The sequence below is a fragment of the Phacochoerus africanus genome, chromosome 15 (assembly GCF_016906955.1).
Source record: "Phacochoerus africanus isolate WHEZ1 chromosome 15, ROS_Pafr_v1, whole genome shotgun sequence".
In the NCBI taxonomy this organism is placed as follows: domain Eukaryota; kingdom Metazoa; phylum Chordata; class Mammalia; order Artiodactyla; family Suidae; genus Phacochoerus; species Phacochoerus africanus.
Window position 1 is genome coordinate 111,211,841 of NC_062558.1, and position 25,951 is coordinate 111,237,791.

The following is a 25,951-nucleotide window of genomic DNA, read 5'->3' on the forward strand; positions in this document are numbered from 1 at the left end:
CCCTTCCTTTTCAGAGGCCCTGGCAAGCAGAGACTGCGCCTGCGCTAGCGACAGGGCTCTCGCGGGGGCTGCTGGGGCGTGGGCGTCGGTGACGCGCAGGGGTGCGCGCAGCCGTAAGGACGCGCTTCTCCAGTCGCGCGCCGGGACCCAGACTTTCGAGTGGGAACGGTAGACGCGCGAGGGAGGAACCCGTGCAGCATGAAGAGGCAGGGGGCCTCCTCGGAGCGGAAACGGGCGCGGATACCCTCCGGGAAGGCCGGTGCGAAAGGGGGCGGGGAAAGGGCTGTCCCCGACTTCGCTTTTGGGTGTGGGCCGGGCTGGCTGGGGGTCTGGCCCGTGGATTAATTGCGACTTGTCTGGCAATAGTTTCTCGTGCTCTTGGAAATGTGTGGAAACCGGGACGCTGGCGGGGAGAGCGGCCTGGCTCTGGAACTAGATGTGTGGGTTCGAATCCCGGAGCTACCGCGTCTCGTCATGCGACCGTGTTCAATTTGGTTAACTTCTTTCAGCCTCGCGTTTCCCATTCACACGAGGATGCCGTTGTCTCCGTTACCCCGTTGCTGTGATGGTTCGATATCGAGCGCCGAGCTCAGTGCCTTATCTGTGGGGACCGCTTAAATAACCTGTAGCTGCTGCAGCGGAGGCGGGGATTGTCTCTAGAGCGACACCGCTACCAAGTGGTAGAGCTTGGCTGCCACAAGTCACAAGTTCTTCCTGCCGCGCCAGCGTGGGATGGCTTGGCAGGTGCTAGGAAATTTGCCAGGTCCCTGCCTGCCTCCTACATGAACTCTTGGTTCCTCCAAACCAGTTGTTGTCAAACTTTTGGGTCTCAGGATTCCTTTACCCTCCTAGAAAATTGAGACCTTGTATTTATTATTGGTAGTGGCCATGTTAGAATTTTTTTAATCATTTTTTTATGGCCACAACCACAGCATATGGAATTTCCCGGGCCGGTGTAGACTGGGAGCTGCAGATGTGAACTACTTGGGAGCTGAGGCAACCACTGCCCCAGGGCAGGTATCGAACCCACACCTCCACAGTCACCCCAGCCCCCTGTGTTTAGATTCTTAACCATGGCAGAAACTACAGAAATTTTTAAATTTAATTTTTAATTGAAATATAGTTGATTTACAACGTTGTGGGCCATATTAGAAATTAAAACAGGAATTTTTTAAAATGTTAACTGAAAAAACATAATAAATCCATTACATATTAGCACAAATAAAGTTTTTTTATGAAAAAAATCACAGCTTTCCTAAACAAAGACTATTGAGTGAGAAAAGTGCCAATGTTTTGTGTTTTTGCAGATCTCTTTAATATCTGGCTTAATGGAATTCTCATACCTGCTCCTGCATTCAGGTTACCTCCAGAAACTCCACTCCACTTGTGAGAGAATGAAAGTGAAAAAGGCAAATAAAGCCTTAGCATTATTATGTAAATAATTGCCACTGCACACTCTGAAAGTGTCTTGGTGGCCCCTAGTCCATACCTAACTGGTCTACCACACTTTGTGAACTGCTGCTCCAAACAAATGTCCTCTTCTTTGATCCCTACAAAGAGCTTCCTTTTGTAGGACAGCTATGTTAACTCTGCCTTTTTTCATAGTCTTTGGTGTGCATCCCCACCCTCTTCAAGCCAAAGTCTTCAGTGTGAGGCAAATGGTGCCTCTCTGCAGCTTTGTCCAGTGAGACTGATCTGACAGCTGGTGTGGGTGGCTATCGGGAAACCCATGGAACTAGTGCAGTGCTGTTGGTTAAGAACAGAGTATCACTCAACTGCACATTTTGAAACTGATAGTCTTTTAAATAAATTAAGCAGTTTCAGTTTCATGTTAGTGGGTAATAGATTTTTGTTTTTTGAATTAAAAATTGATTTAAAAAATGTAAAAGCAACATTGAATAGAAAAAAGTCAAGCACTATAGAAAAGTAAAAGTAATTTCAGGAGTTCCTATTGTGGCTCAGTGGGTTAAGAACCCGACATAGTATGTTCCTGAAGATGCGGGTTCGATCCCTGGCCTCTCTCAAGTAGGTTAAGGGTCCGGTGTAGCTACAAGCTGCAGGCAAGTTTGCAGATGAAGCTTGGATCCTGCTTGCCGTGGCAGCGGTGTAGGCTGGCAGCTGCAGCTCCTATTTGATCCCTAGCCCTGGAACTAAGGTGCAGCCTTAAAAAGAAAAAAAAAGTAATTTCAAATCCTACCACCTGATAGTCAACATTGTTAGTTGTGGAGAACATTCTTTTAGGTATTATTGTGTGAAGTATGATTTCAGTATTCTTAATTTTTTTTTTAAGTATGTGCTTAGCTTATAGAAAAAATCAGAACTCTGTTTTCATCGCACTCTTGAGTGTAAATACATGAAGTTATATTTATGAATTTATAATTCAACCTTTAGTAAATTTTTTGTTTGTTTGTTTTGTTTTTAGGGCTGCATCTGCAGCATATGGAAGTTCCCAGGCCAAGGGTCGAATCAGAGCTACAGCTGCTGGCCTACACCCAGATCCCTGACCCACTGAGTGAGGCCAGGGGTTGAACCCACATCCTCATGGATACTAGTTGGATTCGTTACCGCTGAGCCACAATGGGAACTTCCAACCTTTGGTAAATCTTTATGGGACCATTGTGTGCTATGGTAGACAGTGTGCTTACTGGGAGTAATAAAGATTTCTCACATAAAGGCCTTACTTAGGAACTTTAGGTCAAGTAAGTATGATCAGACATCCATCTACATAAATAATAATAAGAGAAAATAAGACGCAGTGTTTTAAAGAGGAACATAAAGTTTATTTTAGAGTTATATGAGCTCAGAAAAGGGAGATACAATTTCCTGCTTTGGGAGAGAGGAAATATGGGAATGTGATTTGACATGAGCCTTGGAAGATTTTAGCATTTGAAGATAGAGCTGGAAGGACTGTGGATTGAGGAGATGGCATAAAAAGGAACAGGGATGGGGACTAGGGGGAACTGGGGGCATATAGAGGAAGAAATGTATAGTTAAATAATGATAACCAATACTTTTTCTACACTTAGTGGGTACTATCCACTTTACATGAACTATCTCATTTTATCCTCACTACTGTGAGATAGGTAGGTTTTATAGAAAACTTAGGCTAGGAGTTCCCATCGTAGCTCAGTGGTTAATGAATCTGACTAATACCCATGAGGAGGTGGGTTCGATCCCTGGCCTTGCTCAGTGGGTGAAGGATCCGGCGTTGTCGTGAGCTGTGGTATAGGTCGCAGATGTGGCTCAGATCCCAAGTTGCTGCGGCTTTGGTGTAGGCTGGCAATTACAGCTCCAATTGGACCCCCTAGCCTGGGAACCTCCATATGCCGCAGGTGTGGCCCTAAAAAGCAAAAAAAAGGGAAAACTTAGGCTAAGTAACTTCTCTAGGATTGCACAAATAAGTCATCTAGAATCAAACAAATAAGTTGTGGGGTGAGGATTTGAAATCCACCCCTGCTCTTAAAGATATATGTGCCTTATAAATAAACATATTGAGGCATTGAGAAGTATTGAAAGAATCTTGACCTGGAATGTAATGATGAGGTCTGTGTTTTAGGAAGATTACCTTGGCATTCAGTGTATGTATTTTTTAGTATAATTTCATATACATATGTCTGTGTTTTTTATTTCACAGTCCTGAGACATCAATTTAATGTTTTGTGGTTTTTTTGCTCTTTTTTTAGGGCCAAACCCACGGCATATGGAGGTTCCCAGGCTATGGGTTGAATTGGAGCTGTAGCCACCTGTCTACATCACAGCCATAGCAACTCAGGATCCGAGCTGCATCTGCAACCTATACCATAGCTCACAGCAATGCCGGATCTGAGCTGCGTCTGCATCCTACACCACAGCTCACGGCAATGCTGGATTCTTCACCCGCTGAGCAAGGCCAGGGATTGAACCCTCAACCTCATGGTTCCTAGTCAGATTCATTTCTGCTGCGCCACAACAGAACTCCAACTTAACAATTAATATGGTATTTTATTGCATATATAGGCCCTAGTGTGCTTATCTACTTCCCTATCATTGAACATTTGGATTTTGGCAGCAAAATATAAAATATTTGTGGTGGCTTGGTTTGGATGGATAGTTACCATCATGAAATTGCATTATTCTCTCTGTACTTTAGGGGCAGCAAATGGATTTCTCATGGAAGTGTGTGTTGATTCAGTGGAGTCAGCTGTAAATGCAGAAAGAGGAGGTAAGAGAAATTAGAGAATGAATACAGTTGGCAGTCTTTTTTAAGGGTTTGGAAATGAATCCTTGTGAACTGACCTTGGGAACCTCTGTGATATCTTAGGATCTCAGTAATACTTTTGACAACAAACAACCAACTAGAAAACATAGTGGAAAACTATGCTCTTCTAGTTTACTCCTTCAGTAGGTTACATTTTAAGTCAAGTGTCCATAATAGTGCTCACTAACCAACTTTTTTTTTTTTTGTCTTTTTTAGTGCAGAACCTGTGGCATATGGAGGTTCCCAGGCTAGGGGTCGAATCAGAGCTGTAGCCGCCAGCCTACACCAGAGCCACAGCAACTCGGGATCCGAGCCATGTCTGCGACCTATACCACAGCTCACAGCAATGTAGGATCTGACCTACGTCACAGCTCATGGCAATGCCGGATCCTTAACCCACTGAATTAGGCCAGGGGTCGAACCCGCAACCTCATGGCTCCTAGTCAGATTCGGTTCCCCTGCGCCACAACAGGGTCTCCTTTGTCGTCGTTGTTGTTGTTTGGTTTGCCTTTTTTTTTTAATGGCCACACCTGAGGCATGCGGAAGTTCCCAGGCCAGGGATTTAATCCAAGCTCAGGGCAACACTGAATCCTTTAACCCACCTCACCAATCTGGAGATCCATCCCAAGCCACTGCAGTAGGGTTCTTAACCCACTGTGCCATGCAGGAATTCCAAATGTTTGCTTCTTTTTCCTTGTTTACTGATTTTGGGGATAATGGGTTTGTTCTCTATATCCTCCAGTGTATTATTGTTTTATTATTATGAACCATTCAGATATATTTGATGTGTTTTAATCCAGTATAGTTATTCTTGTTGATGCTCAAAACATCTTATTGATGCTCATTAGCTAGTAGAAGCCTCTTCAAGCTGGCTCTTGAGGCCTTTTGACGTGACCCTATAGTCAGTCTGATGGTTCTTTTTTTTTTTTTTTTTTGTCTTTTTGCTATTTCTTGGGCCGCTTCCGTGGCATATGGAGGTTCCCAGGCTAGGGGTCCAATCGGAGCTGTAGCCACCAGCCTACGCCAGAGCCACAGCAACTCGGGATCCGAGCTGTGTCTGCAACCTATACCACAGCTCATGGCAATGCCGGATCGTTAACCCACTGAGCAAGGGCAGGGAGCGAACCCGCAACCTCATGGTTCCTAGTCGGATTCGTTAACCACTGCGCCACGATGGGAACTCCTGATCTTTTGCTTTCAGCATTTTCTCAATCTTAAAATTATCTTGATTTAAGCTACTTAAAAATAACTTGGGCTTCTTTTAAAGCTAAGAATAATAAAGACGTTCTTGGAAAAGATTTCTGTATTTTTTTTTTTAAATCAATAAAGAGTCAGCATCCCACTGTGGTGAGTCCAGAAACTTCTTTATTCTAAATCTCTAACTTGTGCATAGAGAGGCAACCTTATAATACAAAATTTCAAGAGATCTAGCTTAACTTGAATTAATTTTTATATTTATTTATTTATTTATTTATTTTTGCTTTTTAGGGCCACACTTGTGACATGTGGAGGTTCCCAGGCTAGGGGTCCAATTGGAGCTAAGGCTGCCAGCCTACACCACAGCCACAGGAACGTGGGACCTGAGCCTTCAATCTATACCACAGCTCACGGCAACGCCAGATCCTTAACCCACTGAGCGAGGCCAGGTTTCTGAAGCCGAAACCTCATAGTTTCTAGTTGGATTCATTTCTGCTGCCCCACGATGGGAACTCCTTGAATTAATTTTTAAATTTGGCTACCAGTAACACAATATAGGTTGCAGAATATAGTTGTGTTTAAAAATAGAGTTTTACTCTGGTTTTATAATTTGATTTCTCTCAGTTTCTAAGGCTCGTTGTTCTATATTAAGGAAAAAATGTTCAGGTTGCTGTTTAATAAGAGTTTATTTTGAACAATAACTTTTGAGCCATGCTTTTCAAAATTGTTCTTAATTTTTTAATTTAAAAAATTTATTCTGCTGAGCAATACTTTTTTATTACAGGTGCCGGTCGCATTGAATTATGTTCTGGCTTATTGGAAGGAGGAACCACACCCAGCATGGGTAAATATCCATTTTTTGTTTTTGTTTATTTGTTTGTTTGTTTTTATCACATCTGTAGTTGTATAATGATCGTCACAATCCAATTTTACAGGATTTCCATCCCACAACCCAAGCACATCCCCCCAACCCCCCAAACTGTCTCCTCCAGAGACCATAAGTTTTGCAATGTCTGTGAGTCAGCATCTGTTCTGTAAAGTTCAGTCTGTCCTTTTTTCAGATTCCACATGTCAGTGAAAGCATTTGATGTTGGTGTCTCATTGTATGGCTGACTTCACGTAGCATAATAATTTCTAGGTCCATCCATGTTGCTGAAAATGCTGGTATTTCGTTCATTTTAATGGCTGAGTAATATTCCATTGTGTATATGTACCCCATCTTCTTGATCCATTCCTCTGTTGATGGACATTTAGGTTGTTTCCATGTCTTGGCTATAGAAAAGAGTGCTGCAATGAATGTCGGAGTACATGTGTCTTTTTTTTGCGAGTCATGGTTTTCTCTGGGTAGATGCCCAGGAGTGGGATTGCTGGATCAAATGGTAGTTCTGTTTTTGGTTTTCTGAGGAATCTCCATACTGTTGTCCACAGTGGTTGCAGCAATTTACAATCCCACCAACAGTGTAATAGGGTTCCTTTTTCTCCACATCCTTGCCAGCTCTTATTGTTTGTAGACTTTTTGATGATGGCCATTCTGGCTGGTATAAGGTAGTACCTCATAGTGGTTTTGATTTGCATTTCTCTAATAATGAGTGATATTGAACATCTTTTCATGTGTTTCTTGGCCATCTGCATGTCTTCTTTGGAGAACTGTCTGTTTAGATCTTCTGCCCATTTTCTGATAGGGTTGTTTGTTTTTTTGGTATGGAGCTGCAGAAGGTGTTAATAAATTTTGGAGATGAATCCCTTGTCAGTCGATTCATTTGCAAAGATTTTCTCCCATTCTGTGGGTTGTCTTTTTGTTTTGTTTAGGATTTCCTTTGCTGTGCAGGAACTTTTAAGTTTGATTAGGTCCCATTTGTTTATTTTTGTTTTTATTGTCATTACTCTTAAGAGGTGGATCTGAGGAGATGTTGCTGTTGTTTATGTCAGAGACTGTTTGGAGTATCCATTTTTTGGATTTATCAAAGGAGTTTATAGAGTTTGGAGACAACCAATAATTTGTTTCATTGGGATCCTTTACTAAAGTTACTAACATGTTAACTATGCCATGGATTTGATATTAGTTAGAAATGTTTATGGTTGCAAATAAACTTGACTATCTGAGATGTGATCAAATAGATATTTTTTTCTTATATATCAAAAAATTGAGAATAAGTTACTGTTAGTGTTGGTTCATAAGCTCTGCAGTAATGTCAAGGACATTAGTCTTTGTGTAGTCATTATACATTTTGCTTTTACATATGTTAAAAATTTGATACTGCTTTGTTGTTATTTTTCTTAAAGAGTCAATTATCTTGTAAAGAAATTTAAATAATAAGACAATCATATTTACCCACATGTAGTTACCATTTCTGGTGTTCTTCCTTTATATAGATTTATATTTTTGCCTGGTTTCCTTTTTCTTCTGCCTAAAGTAATTTTTTTAACATTTTTTTGTAGTGCAAGTGTGCTGGTGATGAATTCTTTCAGCTTTTGTATATCTTTCCCCATTTTTTTGGAAGATATTTTTGCTGGGTATAGAATTCTAGGTTGGCAGTTTTATTCTTTCAGGACTTTAAAGATGCTTCTCCATTGTTATCTTCCTGATTATATTGTTTCTCACAGGAATCCTACTGTCATCTAAACCTTTGTTCTTTTCTGTGTAATTTGTCTCTATTCTCTTGTTGTTTTTAAGAATTTGTTCCTTTATTTTTGGTTTTGAACAATTTGATTATGATATACCTGAATGTAGTTTTCTTCATGTTTCTTGGACATGTTTGTGTGTACTTTCCATCACATTTGGAAAATGTTCAGCATTCACTGTCCTCCACTGGCTCAGAGACTTCAGTTAACTTATATTAGGCTGCTTGAAGTTATTCCTCAACTTACTAGTGAACTCCCTTTTTTTTTTTTCTTTTTTTTCTTTTTTGGTTGTACCCACAGTGTATGGAAGATCCCTGGCTAGGGATCAAATCCAAGCTGCAGCTGCACCCTACACCACAGCTGCAGCAATGCTGGATCCTTCACTCACTGTGCCACAACCAGAACTCCTTTTTTTAAAAAATCTTTTTCTCTGTTTCATTTTCAGTAGCCCCTATTTCTTTATTTTCAAGTTTACTAATCTTTTCTCTGCAATGTCTAATTCCTGCTAATCCTGCCCACACATTGTAGTTTTCATCCCTAGATATGAGTTTGTTGTTATATTGCTCATGTTGCTTTTTAACTTTTTTGAACAAATAAAGTTATAGTAGCTATTTTAATGACTTGGCTTTTAAATCTAACATCTGTGTCAGTTCTAGGTTGGTTTTGTTTGATTTATTGTCTCATGATGCATCTTATTTTCTTGGCTGTTAATTTTCATTCTATGCAAAACTTTATGAATTTTACTTTATTGGGTAGTACTGAGGCAAGATGCTCTGTGTACTCTACCCAGTGCCCCATGACATCTTGAAATTTTCCTGTCTGGCAGGTGGGAACATGCCTTATTCTTGGCCTGGTATAAATGATAGGCACTCTTACTTCTAATTTTTTTCAGTGAATCTTTCCATGGCCTTGTGTAGTTTGCTTGCATGCAAACACCAGTCAGTTCTCAGATGCATATTATTGGGGACTGGGGCCGAGGGGCAGGAGGAATCTCTGCAGATCTCTAGGGTTCTCCTCTCTGCCTTGCTATTCTCTCCTGTGAGCTCAGCCATTTGGTCTCCTTGGACTCTCAGCTTTGTCTCCTCAACTCAGAGAATTCTCAGGGTTCCCCCTCCCTATTCTGTGGCCGAGAAAACTCTCAAGATAGTGATCTGGGGCATTCAGAGAGCCCACCTCATTTGTTTCCTGTCTTTCAGGCATCATTATCCTTTCTTGCAGCCCATTGTTTCATATATTTTGTCTGTTTTTTTGGTTTTATAGGTGGAAGGATTAATCCAGTTTCTGTTACTCTGTCTTGGTCAAAAGCAGAAGTCCCTATATGAATTCTTGACTTTTATATTTTACTCTAAGGTGGATGATAGCATTATTTACTATAAGAGGTTTATATGTGCAATACCTACAGTGGCCTTTTGGACTCTTCTCACTAAAATAAAGGAGGGCATTCCTTGGCCTTTCTATGAAATACCTAGAACATATCTGTAATTTGAGTGCAATCTGGTTTTTGCAGCAGTAGTCACGCGTAATTCATTGCTTGGTGTTGGGCATATTGCTGTTCCATGCAGAATCGGGGTTCTTGTAGCAAGGAAAAAGTAGTAAATTCATGTAGGGTAAATACTAATGGTGCCAGCCACAGATCTTATACCATTGAGGGTTTCTGAACTAGCCACAAGTTGTGTCAAATTGGGGTACTTTTATTCATATATCTACTCATAAAATCATGAGTAAGTACAGCTTTTTTCTTTTACCTTATCTCTTACCACAAAAGGCTTTGCTAAATATGTTCGTCAGAGGTCCTGTTGTCACTCAGTGGCAACGAACCTGACTAGTATCCATGAGGATGTGGGTTGGATACTTGGCCTCATTCAGTGGCTAAGGCTCTGGTGTTGCCATGAGCTGTGGTGTAGGTCATAGATGTGGCTTGGGTCCTGTGTGGCTGTGGCTGCAGCATGGGCTGGCAGCTGCAGCTCTGATTTGACTCCTGGCCTGGGAACTTGCATATGCTGCGATGCAGTCTTAAAAAGCAAACAAAAACAAAAACTTTGTCCATTAAGAAATCATAAACTTTAGAACTATGTAAACATCTCTATGGTAGGTAATCATCAGGAAGGAGAAACTAGATCTCAGGGAATACGCTGGCAGAACATAAAGCCCGATAGTTATTACCTTTTCAGATGTCACATTCCAGTAAAAGAATTTTTGTTGAGTTAGCTGACAAGTACTTTTAAAATGCAGTAACTTCCTTCTATTTCTAAATTGTTCTTTTTTTTTCTTTTTGTTTGTATCTGACGCATGTGGAAGTTCCCTGCCTAGGGATCAAACAGCCCATGCCACAGCTTCAACCTAAGCCACAGCAGTGACAGTACTAGATCCTTAACTCACTGAGCTACCAGGGAATTCTTAAATTGTGCTTTTTTTAATGCTTGATTTTCTTATTACTTCTAGTATATGTATACTTTTCTTCTCAGTGTCTCCTTTCCCTTTAGATCTACTTTCTATAGTTTACTCCATCAATTCTTCATTTCTTGTAGAAATGATACACCAAAGCAAATGTAAAAGACCAGTAAAATAATATGTTATTGAATTCCTTGAGCATTTAGCTCATATTTGAATTTTTATTAGTCTGCTCCCTATTATTGCAGGTGTCCTTCAAGTAGTGAAACAGTATGTCCAGATCCCAGTTTTTGTGATGATTCGGCCCCGTGGAGGTGATTTTTTATATTCAGATCGTGAAGTTGAGGTGATGAAGGCTGACATTCGTCTTGCTAAGCTTTATGGTGCTGATGGTTTGGTATTTGGGGCATTGACTGAAGATGGACACATTGACAAAGAACTGTGCATGTCCCTTGTGGGTAAGAATTTGTATCTGAAACCAAAAAACTTCTAATGATGATTGCATCGAATGCTCCCAGTACAGAAAAACACAAAACTGACTTTTTATTCATACCTGCAGGCACTTATACTAACCTATTTTATTTTAGTTTAATTTTTTCTTTTTAAGACTACACCTGCAGGCACTTATACTAACCTATTTTATTTTAGTTTAATTTTTTCTTTTTAAGACTACACCTGCAGCACATGGAAGTTCCCAGGCTAGGGGTCAGATCGGCACTGCAGCTTCTGGCCTGCATCACAGCCATGCCAAATCCAAGCTGTAGCTTACAGAAATGCCAGATCCTTAGCTGACTGAGTGAGGCTGGGGATTGAACCCACATCCTCATGGATACTAGTTGGGTTCTTAACCTGCTGAGCCACAATGGGAATTTCTATACTAACCTATTTTAAACAGTAGTTATTTAGGTGTTTGGAGTAGAGAGCATGTGTGCCATAGCCTTCCTGTCTCTCCTCAGTTGCTATAGATCGGGTTCTTCTACTGTTCCTATAGGGGTTAAGGGAAGTTTACCTTGATTCCTTTAATCATAGCACCAAAAACTTCAATAGCTGTTTAGTTGGTAAGGATGGGGAGATGTAGAGAAGACAGAAGCAAACTACCTATATTACTAGGCCAAAGTATTTCTTGAAGATTCTCAGGTGTAAGTAATAGATGTAATGCTGACCTTATAGTTATCAGATCATACAGTTTTTATTTGGTACCTCTAAGGAGTGGATGACTATTTCTTTTTAATATGAAAAGCAGAGATTAATAAAAATAGAACTTTTGAATTTGTAAAGCTACCGTTTTTTAATTACTTTAGTTCATTGCCTTCACTTAGGGGAAGAAAGTTTAAAAAAAAGTCCTAATTCTAACATGGTGAGTTCTATAAATAGTAATCAGTGATGATCTCTTCGTTCACGTTGTTATATGATTTTCTTTTTACAGCCATTTGCCGTCCTCTGCCAGTCACTTTCCACCGAGGTGAGTGAAGTTTTAGAAGTTCATTGAAATTCTGTTAAATGGTGCCAGTTTTCTCATTTCACCAAATGCTACAACCTTTTTGTGGACACAATTCTCTAGTGTTAAAGTATTACCAGTTTTTTGTTTTGTTTTATTTTTGGCCACACTTCTGGCATGTGAAAGTTCCTGTGTTTTTGGCCACACTTCTGGCACGTGAAAGTTCCTGTGCCAGGGGTTAAACTCACATCACAGTTGTGACCTGTGGCACAGCTGCCACAGCCCTGATCCTTAATCTGCTTTGCCACAAGGGAACCTCCACCAGTTGTTTTTTTTTAATAGTAATCATGGAACTAACAGTTATAAATTTAGAGATACACAATTTCTGGAAAATACAAAGCCTTAGTTATGAAAAGTTGTTAAAAGTAGAAGGTGGTGATGTTGGGATATAACAGAGGGAGAGAATAAGCATTGCCTACAGGTGCATGTCCTTGTTACTGCATTCGTAGGAAGAATCCTGAGATTGATTTTTATTAGATTGCCTCAGGTCATGTGCAGTCCCATAAAGAATATATCACCATGGCCAGTGAAATGAAGTGTACTGCTTGGTTTAAGCCAGACAAGACCATTCCAGAACTAGGAGTGAGGTCAGCTTTTCCAGATGAATATAAAATTCATGGAGGAGTTCCCATTGTGGCTTAGCGGGTTACATACCTGATTAGTATCCACAAGGATGCGGGTTCAATACCTGGCCTCGCTCAATGGGTTAAGGATCTGGTGTTGCTGCAGATGCAGCTCAGATCTGGCATTGCTGTGGCTCTGGCGTAAGCTGGCAGCTGCAGCTGCAATTCGACCCCTAACCTGGGTTCTTTCATATGCCACAGGTGCGGCCCTAAAAAAAAAAATAGAAAACAAAAACCAATAAAACAAAAAACAACAAAACAAAGATTCATGGGCAGAGACGAGATGGATATCTGGTGGAGAATAGGATACTATTAGGAAGGAGGAAAAAAGGAATAGATGCTGGACAGTCAGTGAACAAATGTTCCCTATATTTGTATAAAATTATTTTACATTGTTGATAGCTTATCTGCATCAGAATATCTGCAAAGTATTTGATAATTTTACATAAAAACACTTTCTGGGATGTCCTGTCATGGCTCAGCAGTTAATGAACCCAGCTAGTATCCTTAAGGACCCAGGTTTGATCCCTGGCCTCAGTCAGTGGGTTAAGGATCTGACGTTGCCATGAGCTGGGGTATAGATCACAGATGTGGCTCGGATCCCGAGTTGCTGTAGCTGTGGCATAGGCGGGCAGCTCCAGCTCTGATTGTACCCCTGGCCTGGAAACCTCTGTGTACCATAGGTGCAGCCCTAAAAATGCACACAAAAAAAGCAACTTTGTATTTCTAAATCAGACAGTTGTAGTTTCCACATACTTTTACCTAGCATTGGTAAAGTAGAGGAAAAAGTGTGAATTTTGCCTTCAGAGACACTGTTATTACACATGTAAAGAAGTATAATTTTTTTGACTTGATAAGCATAAGAAATTATTGAATGTTTTTCTGTCCTTTTGAGTAAACATCCAAAGATTAGAATGAGAATGGACACCGGCATTTGCATCCATTTATAGAAATTAGATATAAAGCATTCGTTATCCTTATTTCTCTTTTAAATTAATGATACCACCAGAAACCGTTTTCTTGACTTACTGTTTAGCAATGCTTCTCATATACTAGCAATACTAAAAGATGTTAGATCACTTAAAAATTAGAACTTTGAGGTCAGCCAAAAAAAAGTTTTAGGAGTTCCCATCGTGGCGAAGCAGAAACAAATCCAACTAGGAACCATGAGGTTTCGGGTTCGATCCCTGACCTCGCTCAGTGGGTTAAGGATCCAACATTGCCGTGAACTGTGGAGTAGGTTGCAGACTCAGCTTGGATCCTGTGTTGCTGTAGCTGTGGTGTAGGCCAGCTGCTACAGCTCGGATTTGACCCTTAGAGTGGGAACTTCCATATGCTGCAGGAGCAGCCCTAAAAAAAACAAACAAAAAAAAGTTTTCATATATGAAAAAACTTAAATTAGTGTACATTTATCTGAAAAAATATAGTTTAAAATTTGATATGCTAAATAATTCAAAATAAACCCATCTTATAGAATGTATTTTTCTTTTTCTATTTTTTTTTATATTCTTTTCCATCATGGTCTATCCTAGGAGATAGGATACAGTTCTCTGTGCTTATTTTTCTGATCTAAAACCAAGAAAATAATTTCAATTTTCTGCTCTTTTCCCTTAATAAATTTAACAAAAATATTTTCATGATTTTAAATTGTTATATTGTATTTAATGGAGTACTATGATAGTGTAATCGCTGGTGAGAAGGTACTGCCACAGAAAAAGGAAAATCCTCTGAGGTAGATTTAGCTTTTAACAGACAATGAAGTGTAAGAGGAGGGTCTACCACTAACCCATCATAGATTAGCACTTGCGTAGCATGTGGCAGTGCTAAGAGGTTTTTTTTTTTTTTTTTGTCTTTTGTCTTTTTTGTTGTTGTTGCTATTTCTTGGGCCGCTCCCGCAGCATATGGAGGTTCCCAGGCTAAGGGTTGAATCGGAGCTGTAGCCACCAGCCTACGCCAGAGCCACAGCAACTCGGGATCCGAGCCGCGTCTGCAACCTACACCACAGCTCACGGCAACGCCGGATCGTTAACCCACTGAGCAAGGGCAGGGACCGAACCCGCAACCTCATGGTTCCTAGTCGGATTCGTTAACCACTGCGCCACGACGGGAACTCCAGTGCTAAGAGTTTTGTTTGAGGTTCCTAGTGCCACTTTCCTCAGTGAGGGGGAGAAAATTCTCTTAGAAAGTGGGATGGAGTTGATACTTCATATAGTCTGTCATAAACAACTCTCCTATATGAGCCTTGAGTACATGAGGGTGAAGTGATTAGTATAAAACATTAGTTAACAATGAGAATGTGAACCAAGGCCTTTTCTAGAAATGGTGAGTGTAATGTTTTCATTCTGTTGATGCAGTTTGTCTGAAGCCTTAGAGCAGACTTTCCCAAATTTGAATCACTTGCCTAATACATTTACAGTTTTACCATATCTGAGTGTTACCTGGGCAAATATATTTAATAATTTTCTTAAAATCTTGAGTACATTTATTTTGAGGAGAAACTTTATAACTAATGAAAAATGGAAACTTTTCACTTTGAATCTGCATTTAAATAAATGTATCTATCCAAATGAGTACCATCTAAAATCATTGTGCACACTGGTGGTATGCACACTGTGGTGTGCTGGTAAACCGGTTCTCAGAGTAAAAAAAAAAAAAAAGGCCTGATTTGTAGCATTTGTTTATTTCTGTAGTTTAAATACTCCACCTTGACTGAGTTCAAGCTGCCAATGGAGTAACAGCCATGCTTACAAATTTCCTGAATGTTTAACCGTTGACTCTTGCAAGTCAGGATGAACGAGGTCCAGCATACACTGTGTGTATACTACATTTTGGAAAAGCACTGTATGAGAAATATCTCTTCAGAATTCAAGTCACTTTTATTTGTTCCAGCCTTTGACATGGTTCATGACCCAATGGCAGCTCTAGAGACCCTCCTAACTTTGGGATTTGAACGAGTATTGACCAGTGGATGTGACAGTTCGGCACTAGAAGGGCTACCCCTAATAAAGCGACTTATAGAACAGGTACTCACAATTTCTTGCCTTTCTTCCTAAGACTCTATTGTGGCTATTCCTGATATTTTGTGGCTCAGCTAGGTTGCAAACCTTCAAATTACTGACTTTGTAGTAACATATTACTGCCATATAATGTCAGCAGTAACATTTATATAATTTTTTATTTCTTTCATATGGGCATTTCTTTTGGCCACATCCATAGCATAAAAGTTCCCTGGTGAGGGATCAAACCCGCACCACAGCAATGACCTGAGCTGCTGCAGTGACAATGCTGAATCCTTAACCTGCTGCACCACAAAAGAATTCCAGGAGCATTTTTAGTAACTGAGGCTCTTAAGGCCAAATTATAGATAATTCCTAAAAAGCTGATCTAATTCAGATAACCACAGCAAATTTTACCCTTTTATTGTCATCAGCATTGCATAAATTAAGCTATATCTTACTGTCAGCCTATGTATACTCATATAAAATTTGAGAAAATTATCATTTTGGGTGAATTCTAAAACTAAAACTGTATTCTTCTCTCATCTCTCCCCATTTGTCAAGGTAGGAGAAAACATATTTTTCTCTTTCATGATTTTCCCCTTGTGTATATGAGTTAGCATCATTTGTTGAACAGTCAGAAGATAGCTTTGTAATTGTAGTATGTCTGTGTTTTTCTGACACCAGTCCAGAGGTATTCTAAGCGAGTATGGACTTTGAGATGAGAATGTTCTGAATTTGATATAGATTTGACACTTGCTATATAAGGTTGACTAGATCACTAGCCTTTAAGCCTCTGTTTCCTCATGTGTGAAATTGAGATTAGTTTAATCCTTTATGGGGTTGCTCAGTGTTGATAGAGATTGGTATAAGAGATGGGGCTCTTGGGAAGAGCCTTTGCAGAGTGCTTGATTTACAGTAGATTTTAGTACATGTTAGTGTCTGTAGTTATTATTACTGTTATTACTAATAATATTATTTAGTCTTTTTGTGTAGACATCTGCTTATGTTTACTTTCTATAGCCATGAAAATAATTTTCAAAAATTTCACATGAGGATCTGATGAACTTTTCTAGGCTGGAGCTTACCGGTTTTATCAATATTGGTGTATAATAGGTGCAGAGCATTTGCACTATGGTGGTGACCAAGGAGCGTGTGTGTGTGTGTGGTCAGTGCCTTTACAAACTAGTGCACAATAGGCACTTTTAATAGAGGAGGCAATTTTTTTTTTTTTTCAAGGCCGCTCTTGTAGCATATGTAAATTCCCAGGCTAGAGGTTGAATCAGAGCTACAGCTGCTGGCCTATGCCACAGCCACAGCAACGCCAGGTACGAGCCACATCTGGGACCTCTACCACAGTTTTCGGCAACACTGAATCTTTAACCCACTGAGCAAGGCCAGGGATTGAACTGCATCCTCAAGATACCATGTCGAGTTCTTAATTCCCTGAGCCACAACAGAAACTTCAGAGCAGGCAGTTTTAATAGAGTGTTATAAAAGTACTGTGGGAGCGCATTGGAGAAGAATTTACCTCAGATTTGAGAGATCAGGATTGGCAGTAGTTAGCTTCCTAGAAGAAAAGATCTCCATGCTGCAATGTCTTACTGATTTGAAGGACGATTAGGAGTCATCACTGTAAAAGGGAGTGCAGAGAGGGAGAATGGGGGGATGTTCTGTGTAAATGAAATAGTATATGCAAAGGCCTAGGAGCAAAAGTGAGCAAAACTTACTCAGGCATTGAAGAATGACTATAATGTTGCATTGTGAAGAGAATAATACTGTCCAGAGCCTTGAAAACTATTTAAGACTTTGTATTTTATCCTTGGTGCACAGGGGAATCTGAAGGGTTTTAAAACAGAAGAATTGATGAATCATGTTTCCATTTTTAAATGGTTACTCAGTATGGAGTAGAGAATAATTGTCATAGTCATGTGTTACATTTTAGAATATCTGGGAGAGAGAGGGAGAAAGAGATTTGTAGTTTAATTGGTTGTCAGGAAGAGCTGGGTTAAGTATTCTTATACACTTTATTATTATTATTATTATTTTGCTTTTTCAGGCCACACCTGTGGCATATGGAGGTTCCCAGGCTAGGGGTCTAATCGGAGCTACAGCTGCTGCCCTACGCCAGAGCCACAGCAACTCGGGATCCGAGCCACGTCTGCCACCTACACCACAGCTCATGGCAACGAAAGATCCTTAACCCACCGAGCAAGGGCAAGGATCAAATCCACAACTTCATGGTTCCTAGTCGGATTCGCTTCCACTGCACCACAACGGGAATTCCTAACTTTACTTTTTTTAAGTAAAAATAATATGTATTTAAGGTGTACAACACGGTGTTTTGATATATGTATACAGAATGAATTGATTACAGTCACGCTCATATAAATCTGCTCATATTTAACTTGTGTGTGTATGTGCAATGTGTGTAATGAAAGCACCTGAAAAATCTACTCTTAGCAAATTGTTAGTATTGAGTGTAGTATTGACTATAGTCATCATGCTATACATTAGATCTCTAGACTTATTCATCCTATGTAACAACTTTGTACCCTTTAACCACTGTCTCCCCATTTCCTTCACCTCCTTACCCCTGGTAACCACCACTCTATTTTCTACTTCTTTGTATTTTACATTTTTTGACTCTACATACAAATGAAATCACACTCAGAGTTCCTGTCATGGCTTGGTGGAAACGAATCTGACTAGTATCCATGAAGTTGCGGGTTTGGTCCCTGGCCTCGCTCAGTGGGTTAAGGATCTGGCATTGCTGTGAGCTGTGATGTAGGTTGCAGATGCTGCTCAGATCTGGCATTGCTGTGGTGTAGGCTAGCAGCTATATCTCCCATTCGACCCCTAGCCTGGGAACCGCCATATGCCACCGGTGCTGCCCTAAAAAGACAAAAAATAAATGAGGTCATACTAACTATTTTTTTTTTGAAGCAATTACATAGCCGTATACTAGTTAAAGCTTAGGATTGGGGATTAGAAATGTCTGTGTTTAAATCCTGGTTTTGTCACTTATTAATAATAACCCTGGACAGTTTACCTAAACTTCAGTTTCCTAACCTCTACAAAGCTAGCATAATAGCGCCTACATCCTAGAATAGTTGTGGATTACTTCAGCGCAAGGTCTGACACTTAGTAAGTACTCTATGTTGGTAAATCACTTTGATAGCCTTCGGTAAGCATATAGTTCTAAATAATTTTTTATGGAAGGCAAAAAAAAAGTGATAGAATTCATCTCTTTAAACATTTGTCCATGTTTCGCAAAGCTTTCAGTTGGAAGAAACAGTTAAATAAGACTTTTTGTTCCTAAAATCATTTCAGCTTTCTAGATAGTAAATATTTAGTTTTGCGGGTATTTTGCTTTAGTTCTTTTGAGGATACTCAACAGTCTTGTTTCACTTATTTCTCTTAACAGTTATTAAATTTTATGAAATAGACCCCTTACCCTTTTGCTCTCTGTTTCATTTCATTGCTTTATTTTTTTTCTTTGTATGTACTTATTGCTTCCTGAAATTTTATAAATATACCTATCTGTTGTCTGTTTTCCTTGAACATGTAATCTCCATGAGAGAAGGAACTTTCTCTTGCTCATCATGTCAGGGAGGGAAAACTTTTTCTTTACCCTCTTAGGTTCAGTATTTGAGGTCCTGTGAATTAAACTAACTAAAGACAGATTAGAAGAAAAGGATTGTGATCATCCGTGTGTGTGTGTGTGTGTGTGTGTGTGTGTTTGTGTGTGTGTGTGTTTGGGAGTTCACTAAGAGATGTGACTCAGAGGTGCTTAGAATTGGGGTCTTATGTGCCATCTTAATGGGTAAAGAGGAGTGGGGGGAAGAGGGCATTTAGAGACAACAGTGGAAGGAGAAGGGGCATTTATGAGAAAACAAATGACTTGGGAAAAATTATTGGATCCTTAGAAGAATAGGTGGGAGATAGGATTTTATGATGTCTCTTTGGGTGTGGTGCTGTTGAGTTGATCCCAGGGAAGAGATTTATGACAGTTAATTTGTTTTCACTTCTTTTGGGAGGCTCTGATTTTAGTCAGGAAAGGAATTTCAGGAACCCAAGTGCCTTTAGCTCAAAATTGTGTGCCACAGTGATATATTTTGGTCCCCTTCAATCACATTATCCCCATACCTGCAACAGTGTCTGGTACATGGTAGGCACTTAATAAATATTTGTTGGATGGATGGAGGAATAATTAAAGTGACTTCTGATAAACACTTTCATGATACATCAATTTGATCAGGATTTTATTCTGTAAATTAACGAACTTGACGGTTGGGTTTTTGTTTTTGTTTTTTGCTTTTTAGGGCTGCACTCTTGGCACATGGAGATTCCCAGGCTAGGGGTTGAATCAGAGCTACAGCTGCCGGCCTATACCACAGCCACAGCAACACCAGATCTGAGCCAAGTCTGCAACCTGCACCACAGTTCATGGCAACGCCGGATCCTTAACCCACTTAGCAAGGCCAGGGATGGAACCTGCAACCTCATGGTTCCTAGTTGGATTCGTTTTGGCTGTGCCACGACGGGAATTCCTGACATGTTATTTTTAATCTTATCATTGTTACCTGCTTACTACTAGTGGTTTCACTGAGTATACATTTGTAAAGGGGTGGTTTCCTTTTGACTTTCAGTGATACTGAGTGTACCACCAAAATTCATTTAGTAAATGGGATAAAAATTAGTATAAAAGTAGGGAAATCTCAATACCTATCCTTCCGGAATTATCAGAAATTAAATCAATTCATATAGTTCAGTTCTTTTACTTGATATCCAGTAAAAGGACCTGTGATTTTAATTTGTATAATAAGCTAGATAATTTAATTGAAGATACATAATTTGAATAGATTTTTTTCAGTAATTTACAAGTATGCTATACATAATAGCATAATCTTTTTAAATTCAGCTACTTCCATTCCATTGCATACCAAGAACTTGGAATTAGTATTAGGGATATTTTTCAGTAATGGCTTTTCTTAAGGTGGTGTGATTAGTCAGTATTTATATTTTATTTTCCTTTTCTTTGTGTTTATAACAGTGTAAGTCTTAAAAGCAACTTAATAAAACATTTCTGGATAGAAAGAATTATTATGCTAACCATTTTATTTACCCAGGATCACAAAGAAAGAAAAGATCTGTTGAAAATTAGATACTAGTAGTTATTTAATGATTTTAATACAGTTTTATTTCTGTTTTCACTGCCTTATTATTCCATTTAAGAGAAGGACATTAAAATTTACTTGTTTATTTTTTTTTCTTTTTTCAGGCAAAAGGCAGGATTGTGGTAATGCCAGGTATTTATTTATCTATCCATTTACCAGTGTAACACTGAACTGTAGTGAGGAAGAGCAAAGGAGGCAGGACAGTATGGGGGAAAGTATTATTACATGGTGTTTGGAAAGAATATATAATTTGATTAAAATGTTGAATTTTGTTGATTAAGGTTGGGAGATTCGTGCTGCAATTTAAAACTGTATATGAGGAACCTTCTAGTAGGAATTAGCTCAAAGAAGATCAGTTTTCTCCTTGTTTGCTTCCCCGTAGTATAAAATTTTGTGACGGTTGTAGATACTCATTTCTGGTGAGGCACACAAAGTTTGGTGCTGCTGCACTGGGGTAGGGTCAGATGTCCTAGTTGTTGACAAGGTGTAAGCAAACATTTAGCTAATATCCCTGGATAATATAATATTCAGTTTCTGAAAATCTCTGATCACTGAATTCTTCCTTGTAGCCAGACTGTTGGATTACATGTTCCTAATGACAACTGTAAGATCAATTAAGTACATAATGGCGTATTAGATATCAACAATTTTTAAAGAATTAGATAATGTGCCCTAGATCCAGAGTGAGATGAATATAAAGACAATCTTAATTTTTTCTTGTTAAATCCCTCAAACATATAAAAAAAAGTGGAAAATGGCATAATGAATACTCATGTATTCAAATCCTTAACATTGTCTCCTCTTTTTTTATCCTGTGGTATTTTAAAATTAAAGGCTTTGTGACAATTTATCTTTGTTCACCTCTAAAAAATTAAGGGCATTTTACTATAACCACAATAACATTATCACATCTATTAAAATAAACACTAATTCCCTAATACCTCTTTAATACTCAGCCAATGCTCTCCTTTCTCTAATTGTACTCAGAATGTTTTTTTGTTTGTTTGTTTTTTTGTCTTTTGTCTTTGTTGTTGTTGTTGTTGTTGTTGCTATTTCCTGGGCCGCTCCCGCAGCATATGGAGGTTCCCAGGCTAGGGGTTGAATTGGAGCTGTAGCCACCAGCCTACGCCAGAGCCACAGCAACTCGGGATCCGAGCCTCGTCTGCAACCTACACCACAGCTCACGGCAACGCCGGATCGTTAACCCACTGAGCAAGGGCAGGGACCGAACCCGCAACCTCATGGTTCCTAGTCGGATTCGTTAACCACTGCGCCACGACGGGAACTCCTCAGAATGTTTTTTATAGGAGTTCCCGTTGTGGCACAGTGGAAACAAATCTGACTAGGAACCATGAGGTTGCGGGTTCGATCCCTGGCCTCGCTCAGTGGGTTAAAGATCTGGCATTGCCATGAGCTGTGGTGTATGTCGCAGACTCTGCTCGGATCCTGAGTTGCTGCGGCTGTGGTGTAGGTGTAGCTCTGATTCGACCCCTAGCCTGGGAACTTCCATATGCAGCGGGAGCAGCCCTAAAAAGCAAAAAAAAAAGAAAGAAAAATTTTTTTAATAACTGATAATGTTCAAACTAGGATCTAATCAAGGAACAAATTTTGCACTTGGTTGAAGCTGTTGAGCTGGTTGTTCTTTCAAGTCCCAGCTATAAAGGTGTATTAGTCTGTGTTTGGAAAATGATAACATGTGTTTCAGTGGCCAGGTGTTTTGTTATTTTTAGAGGGAAATAATGTATGTCTTTTAATTCTTCAAACAAGTTTGTGAAGTAGACAGTATTACCCTCTTTGGTGAAAAAAATGAGGCTTAGCGTATTTAAGTAATTCATCTAAGATAACTGTCAAGGGCTACAGTGATAAAGCTGGGATTCCAATCTAAATCTTATTTCTCCGTCTGTGTTCTTTCTGCATCTTAGGGCTCAGTGATATTACTGTACCACTAAGAAAAAAGAAAGTTACTGAGTCAAAGGGTGTTTAAGTCAAGTTACTTCAACAACTTGAATAGCTTAAAATATGAAGTACTTATTTAACAGTCATTTAAAAATTTTTGAATATGGAGTTCCTGTTGTGGCTCAGCAGCAACAAACCCGACTAGTATACATGAGGATGTGGGTTCGATCCCTGGCCTCGCTAGTGGGTTAAGTATCCAATGTTGTGGTGAGCTGTGGTGTAGGTCGCAGACAAGGCTAGGAGCCAGCATTGCTGTGGCTGTGGCGTAAGCCAGCAGCTGCAGCTCTGATTCAACCCCTAGCTTGTGAGCTTCAATATGCTGTACATGTGGCCCTAAAAAGCAAAATAGGAGTTCCTGTCATGGCTCAGTGGTTACCGAATCTGACTAGGAACCATGAGGTTGTGGGTTCGATCCCTGGCCTCGCTCATTGGGTTAAGGATCTGGTGTTGCCCTGAGCTGTGGTGTAGGTCGCAGACGCAGCTCACATCCCGAGTTGCTGTGGCTCTGGCGTAGGCTGGCAGCTACAGCTCCGATTCGACCCCTAGCCTGGGAACCTCCATGTGCCATGGGAGTGCCCAAGAAATAGCAAAAAGACAAAAAATAAAATAAAATAAAAAAATAAAAAGCAAAATAAAATAAAAACATTGAATATATCCTGCATATTAGGAGAGAAGGATATAAAGATGAATAAATGATTTGTATTTATAATCTGATAATAGTTCAGAATATTCTTTATATACAGACATTTAAGAGCTTGTTCATCAAAACAAATGAATCATAAACTACTGGATTGTGCATTTTTAATAAAGTAGAATCAGTTTTCTGTAAAAATGAAACAAAAAATTGATATTAAATAAATTATATAACACCGTGCATTAATCCCATTTCTAATGAAGTCTGTGTGTTCATCAAATCCTGGGCCAGAGAAGGAACCTTAGTGGTTCTCTCATTGAGATAGATTTCTGAGGTTTTGCTTTTGTGACTTCTTCCTTAAGTCTATCTTAGCTTGAGTTTCAATTTGATTTTCCTTTGAGGGGAAGCAGGGTTAGAGCACTCAATGATTTTTCCTTGCTCTAGGGTAATCTTTTTAGATTTAAATCAGTGATGTACAGCATTGTTATATAAACCAGTAGACATGTAAGGTTCTGTCATATATAGGTTCTTTGACCTTATCTTTTGATCTCCACAGTCTGTAGTCTTGTCTTTCATCATTTTTTTCTAAATTCATTCTTGCTTAGAAAAAGAGAATAATTCTTGAATCAATGAGAAATTTCAGTATGGAGATTCCAGGTAGAGGTGGTAATCATATTATTCATTCAGTTTTATATGAAAATCTGTTCTACTTAATGTATTACTTATTCTTTCCAACAGGGGGTGGCATAACAGACAGAAATCTACAAAGGATCCTTGAGGGTTCAGGTGCTACCGAATTCCACTGTTCTGCTCGGTCGGCTAGAGATTCAGGAATGAAGTTTCGGTAAAAATGAACTCTTTGATTCATACCAAAAGGAATGAAATTAATCTTTACTTCCCCAAATAGGAAAACCATAGTGATGGCATGCTTAATGAATGGAATGTTGTGATTAGTATGTAAGTATCACAGTCATTTTTGAAGTTTTTAAACTGCGGAGTGGTTCTTATCCTGCCTTAAATAAGCTAGCTCTTCTGAACATAGGCTAACTTTTATAACCTTAAGGCATTGCTGAACTTAGACCAGTTAATAAACTCTTAATTTAGAAGCTAACGCTTAAAAATGAGTCAGATTTGTATGTGTGCCCATTCACCTGTGGTTTCCTTTAGCAAAGGTAAAAACTATGGTATAAGGATGGAAGAGCCATAATCATTTTTGTTTTCCTACCTTTAATACTTAATTCTCTCCTCACCCTTACTCTCTATTTTCAGTAATTTTGAAATTATATCACTATTAAGGAATTTAAACTATTAGATGTTTTTTATTATACTTGAGAGGACTCCTATAATTTGGCAGGTAATTGTTGATTATTTCTCTTTATATGTTGAAGAAAGTGAAATGTAAAAGAAGCAAGAGCCAGAGTTCCCGTCGTGGCTTAGTGGCTAACGAACCCAACTAGTATCCACAAGGACGTGGGTTCGATCCCTGGCCTCGCTTAGTGGGTTAAGGATCCATCCAGCATTGCCGTGAGCTGTGGTGTAGGTCCAGATGCAGCTTGGATCCCCAGTTGTTCTGGCTATGGTATAGGCCAGCAGCTGTCGCTCCAGTTGGACCCCTAGCCTAGGAAACTCCATGTGCCTCAGGTATGGCCCTAAAAAGACAAAAAAAAAAAAAATAGCAAGAGCCTTAGAATTTATAATTTCAGATATAAAATCAAGTATACTGCCTGGTAGATTTGGTAACTAGATGTTTCCAGTAATTAATAAAAATAATTATGAAATATGGTAGTCCAGCATCCTTGACCTAACCTTGTTCTTGAGCCATGAAGTAGCCTATGAAATGAAGTGCCCATAGGAAGGCTCATTTGACAACTTATATAATTATCTGTTCCTCTCTTATTTCTATTGCAGAAATTCCTTGGTTGCTATGGGAGCCTCTCTTTCTAGCTCAGAATATTCTCTAAAGGTAGCAGATGTGACCAAAGTAAGGACTTTGAATGCTATTGCAAAGAATATTCTGGTTTAGCCAGACCTCTGAGAGACATGGACATCACAGGACGAAGGTAGAAGAGTAGTCTACAATTCTCTGTGACCCAGCTTTAACCTTCTCTGGACAGGACAGTCACAGTCTTTAAGTTTCATACTACCATGGAGAATGTTTCCAAGAAGGAAAAGAACTTGAAACAGAGCACAGTCACTTCCTTTGCTTAATTTTGCCAGCCATCTTTGTCATCGTGATTAAAATCTGGTCTACACTTCTTGCACAGACAGAGGCATAGTCTGTTTTCAGTGGAATTAATTAATGAACTGGAAAAATTCAACTGCAAGGTATGAATTCAGATGTGACTTCATGGTCAACTCAATAGCAGTATTTTGCCTTTTTATTTAAAATAAAAATTGCCATTCTATTATGGTAGAGTCTCTTATTCATACCCTAAATACAATCTATAGTCAAGCATTAAAAGGAAGATTTTTTTTTTTTCTTTTAACTTCTCTTTCTATTAAGTACACCTTGGATGTGTTGCCTTGGGCAAGATGCTAAAGATATAAATGGTACAGCATAAAAAGTCCCAGACATGAGAAGTAGGATGTTCCTAGACTTTAAAAGGCAGAAGTTGGA

At 39.3% G+C, this 25,951-nt stretch overlaps 1 protein-coding gene across 5 annotated transcripts; it reads left to right on the forward strand.

The window, feature by feature from the left end:
• Positions 1-55: 55 nt before the first annotated feature.
• CUTC (cutC copper transporter) lies at positions 56-25,744 on the forward strand. 5 transcript variants are annotated; one of them, XR_007132189.1, is made up of 9 exons: positions 56-259; positions 4,130-4,201; positions 6,219-6,278; positions 10,696-10,905; positions 11,874-11,909; positions 15,458-15,591; positions 20,849-20,876; positions 24,073-24,291; positions 25,243-25,744. XR_007132189.1 is itself a non-coding variant. In XM_047760596.1 (9 exons), the coding sequence occupies exons 1-9, from the start codon at positions 199-201 to the stop codon at positions 25,355-25,357; spliced, it is 822 nt and encodes a 273-aa protein (XP_047616552.1). In that variant the 5' UTR covers positions 61-198; the 3' UTR covers positions 25,358-25,744. The 5 variants fall into 5 exon arrangements, 4 of the variants coding, with proteins under 4 accessions (XP_047616555.1, XP_047616553.1, XP_047616554.1 ...); XM_047760596.1 differs by having other exon boundaries at positions 61-259; positions 24,073-24,178; XM_047760598.1 differs by lacking the exon at positions 10,696-10,905 and having other exon boundaries at positions 59-259; positions 24,073-24,178.
• The last annotated feature ends 207 nt before the right edge of the window (positions 25,745-25,951 follow it).

What these genes read in the sequence shown, in the direction of transcription:
- CUTC (XM_047760596.1), top strand. Translation starts at nt 199, where the DNA reads ATGAAGAGGCAGGGGGCCTCCTCGGAGCGGAAACGGGCGCGGATACCC. An exon ending in CAGGATTGTGGTAATGCCAG is followed by an intron (nt 20,877 to 24,072) that starts GTATTTATTTAT and finishes TCTTTCCAACAG; the next exon opens with GGGGTGGCATAACAGACAGA. An exon ending in GATTCAGGAATGAAGTTTCG is followed by an intron (nt 24,179 to 25,242) that starts GTAAAAATGAAC and finishes TTTCTATTGCAG; the next exon opens with AAATTCCTTGGTTGCTATGG.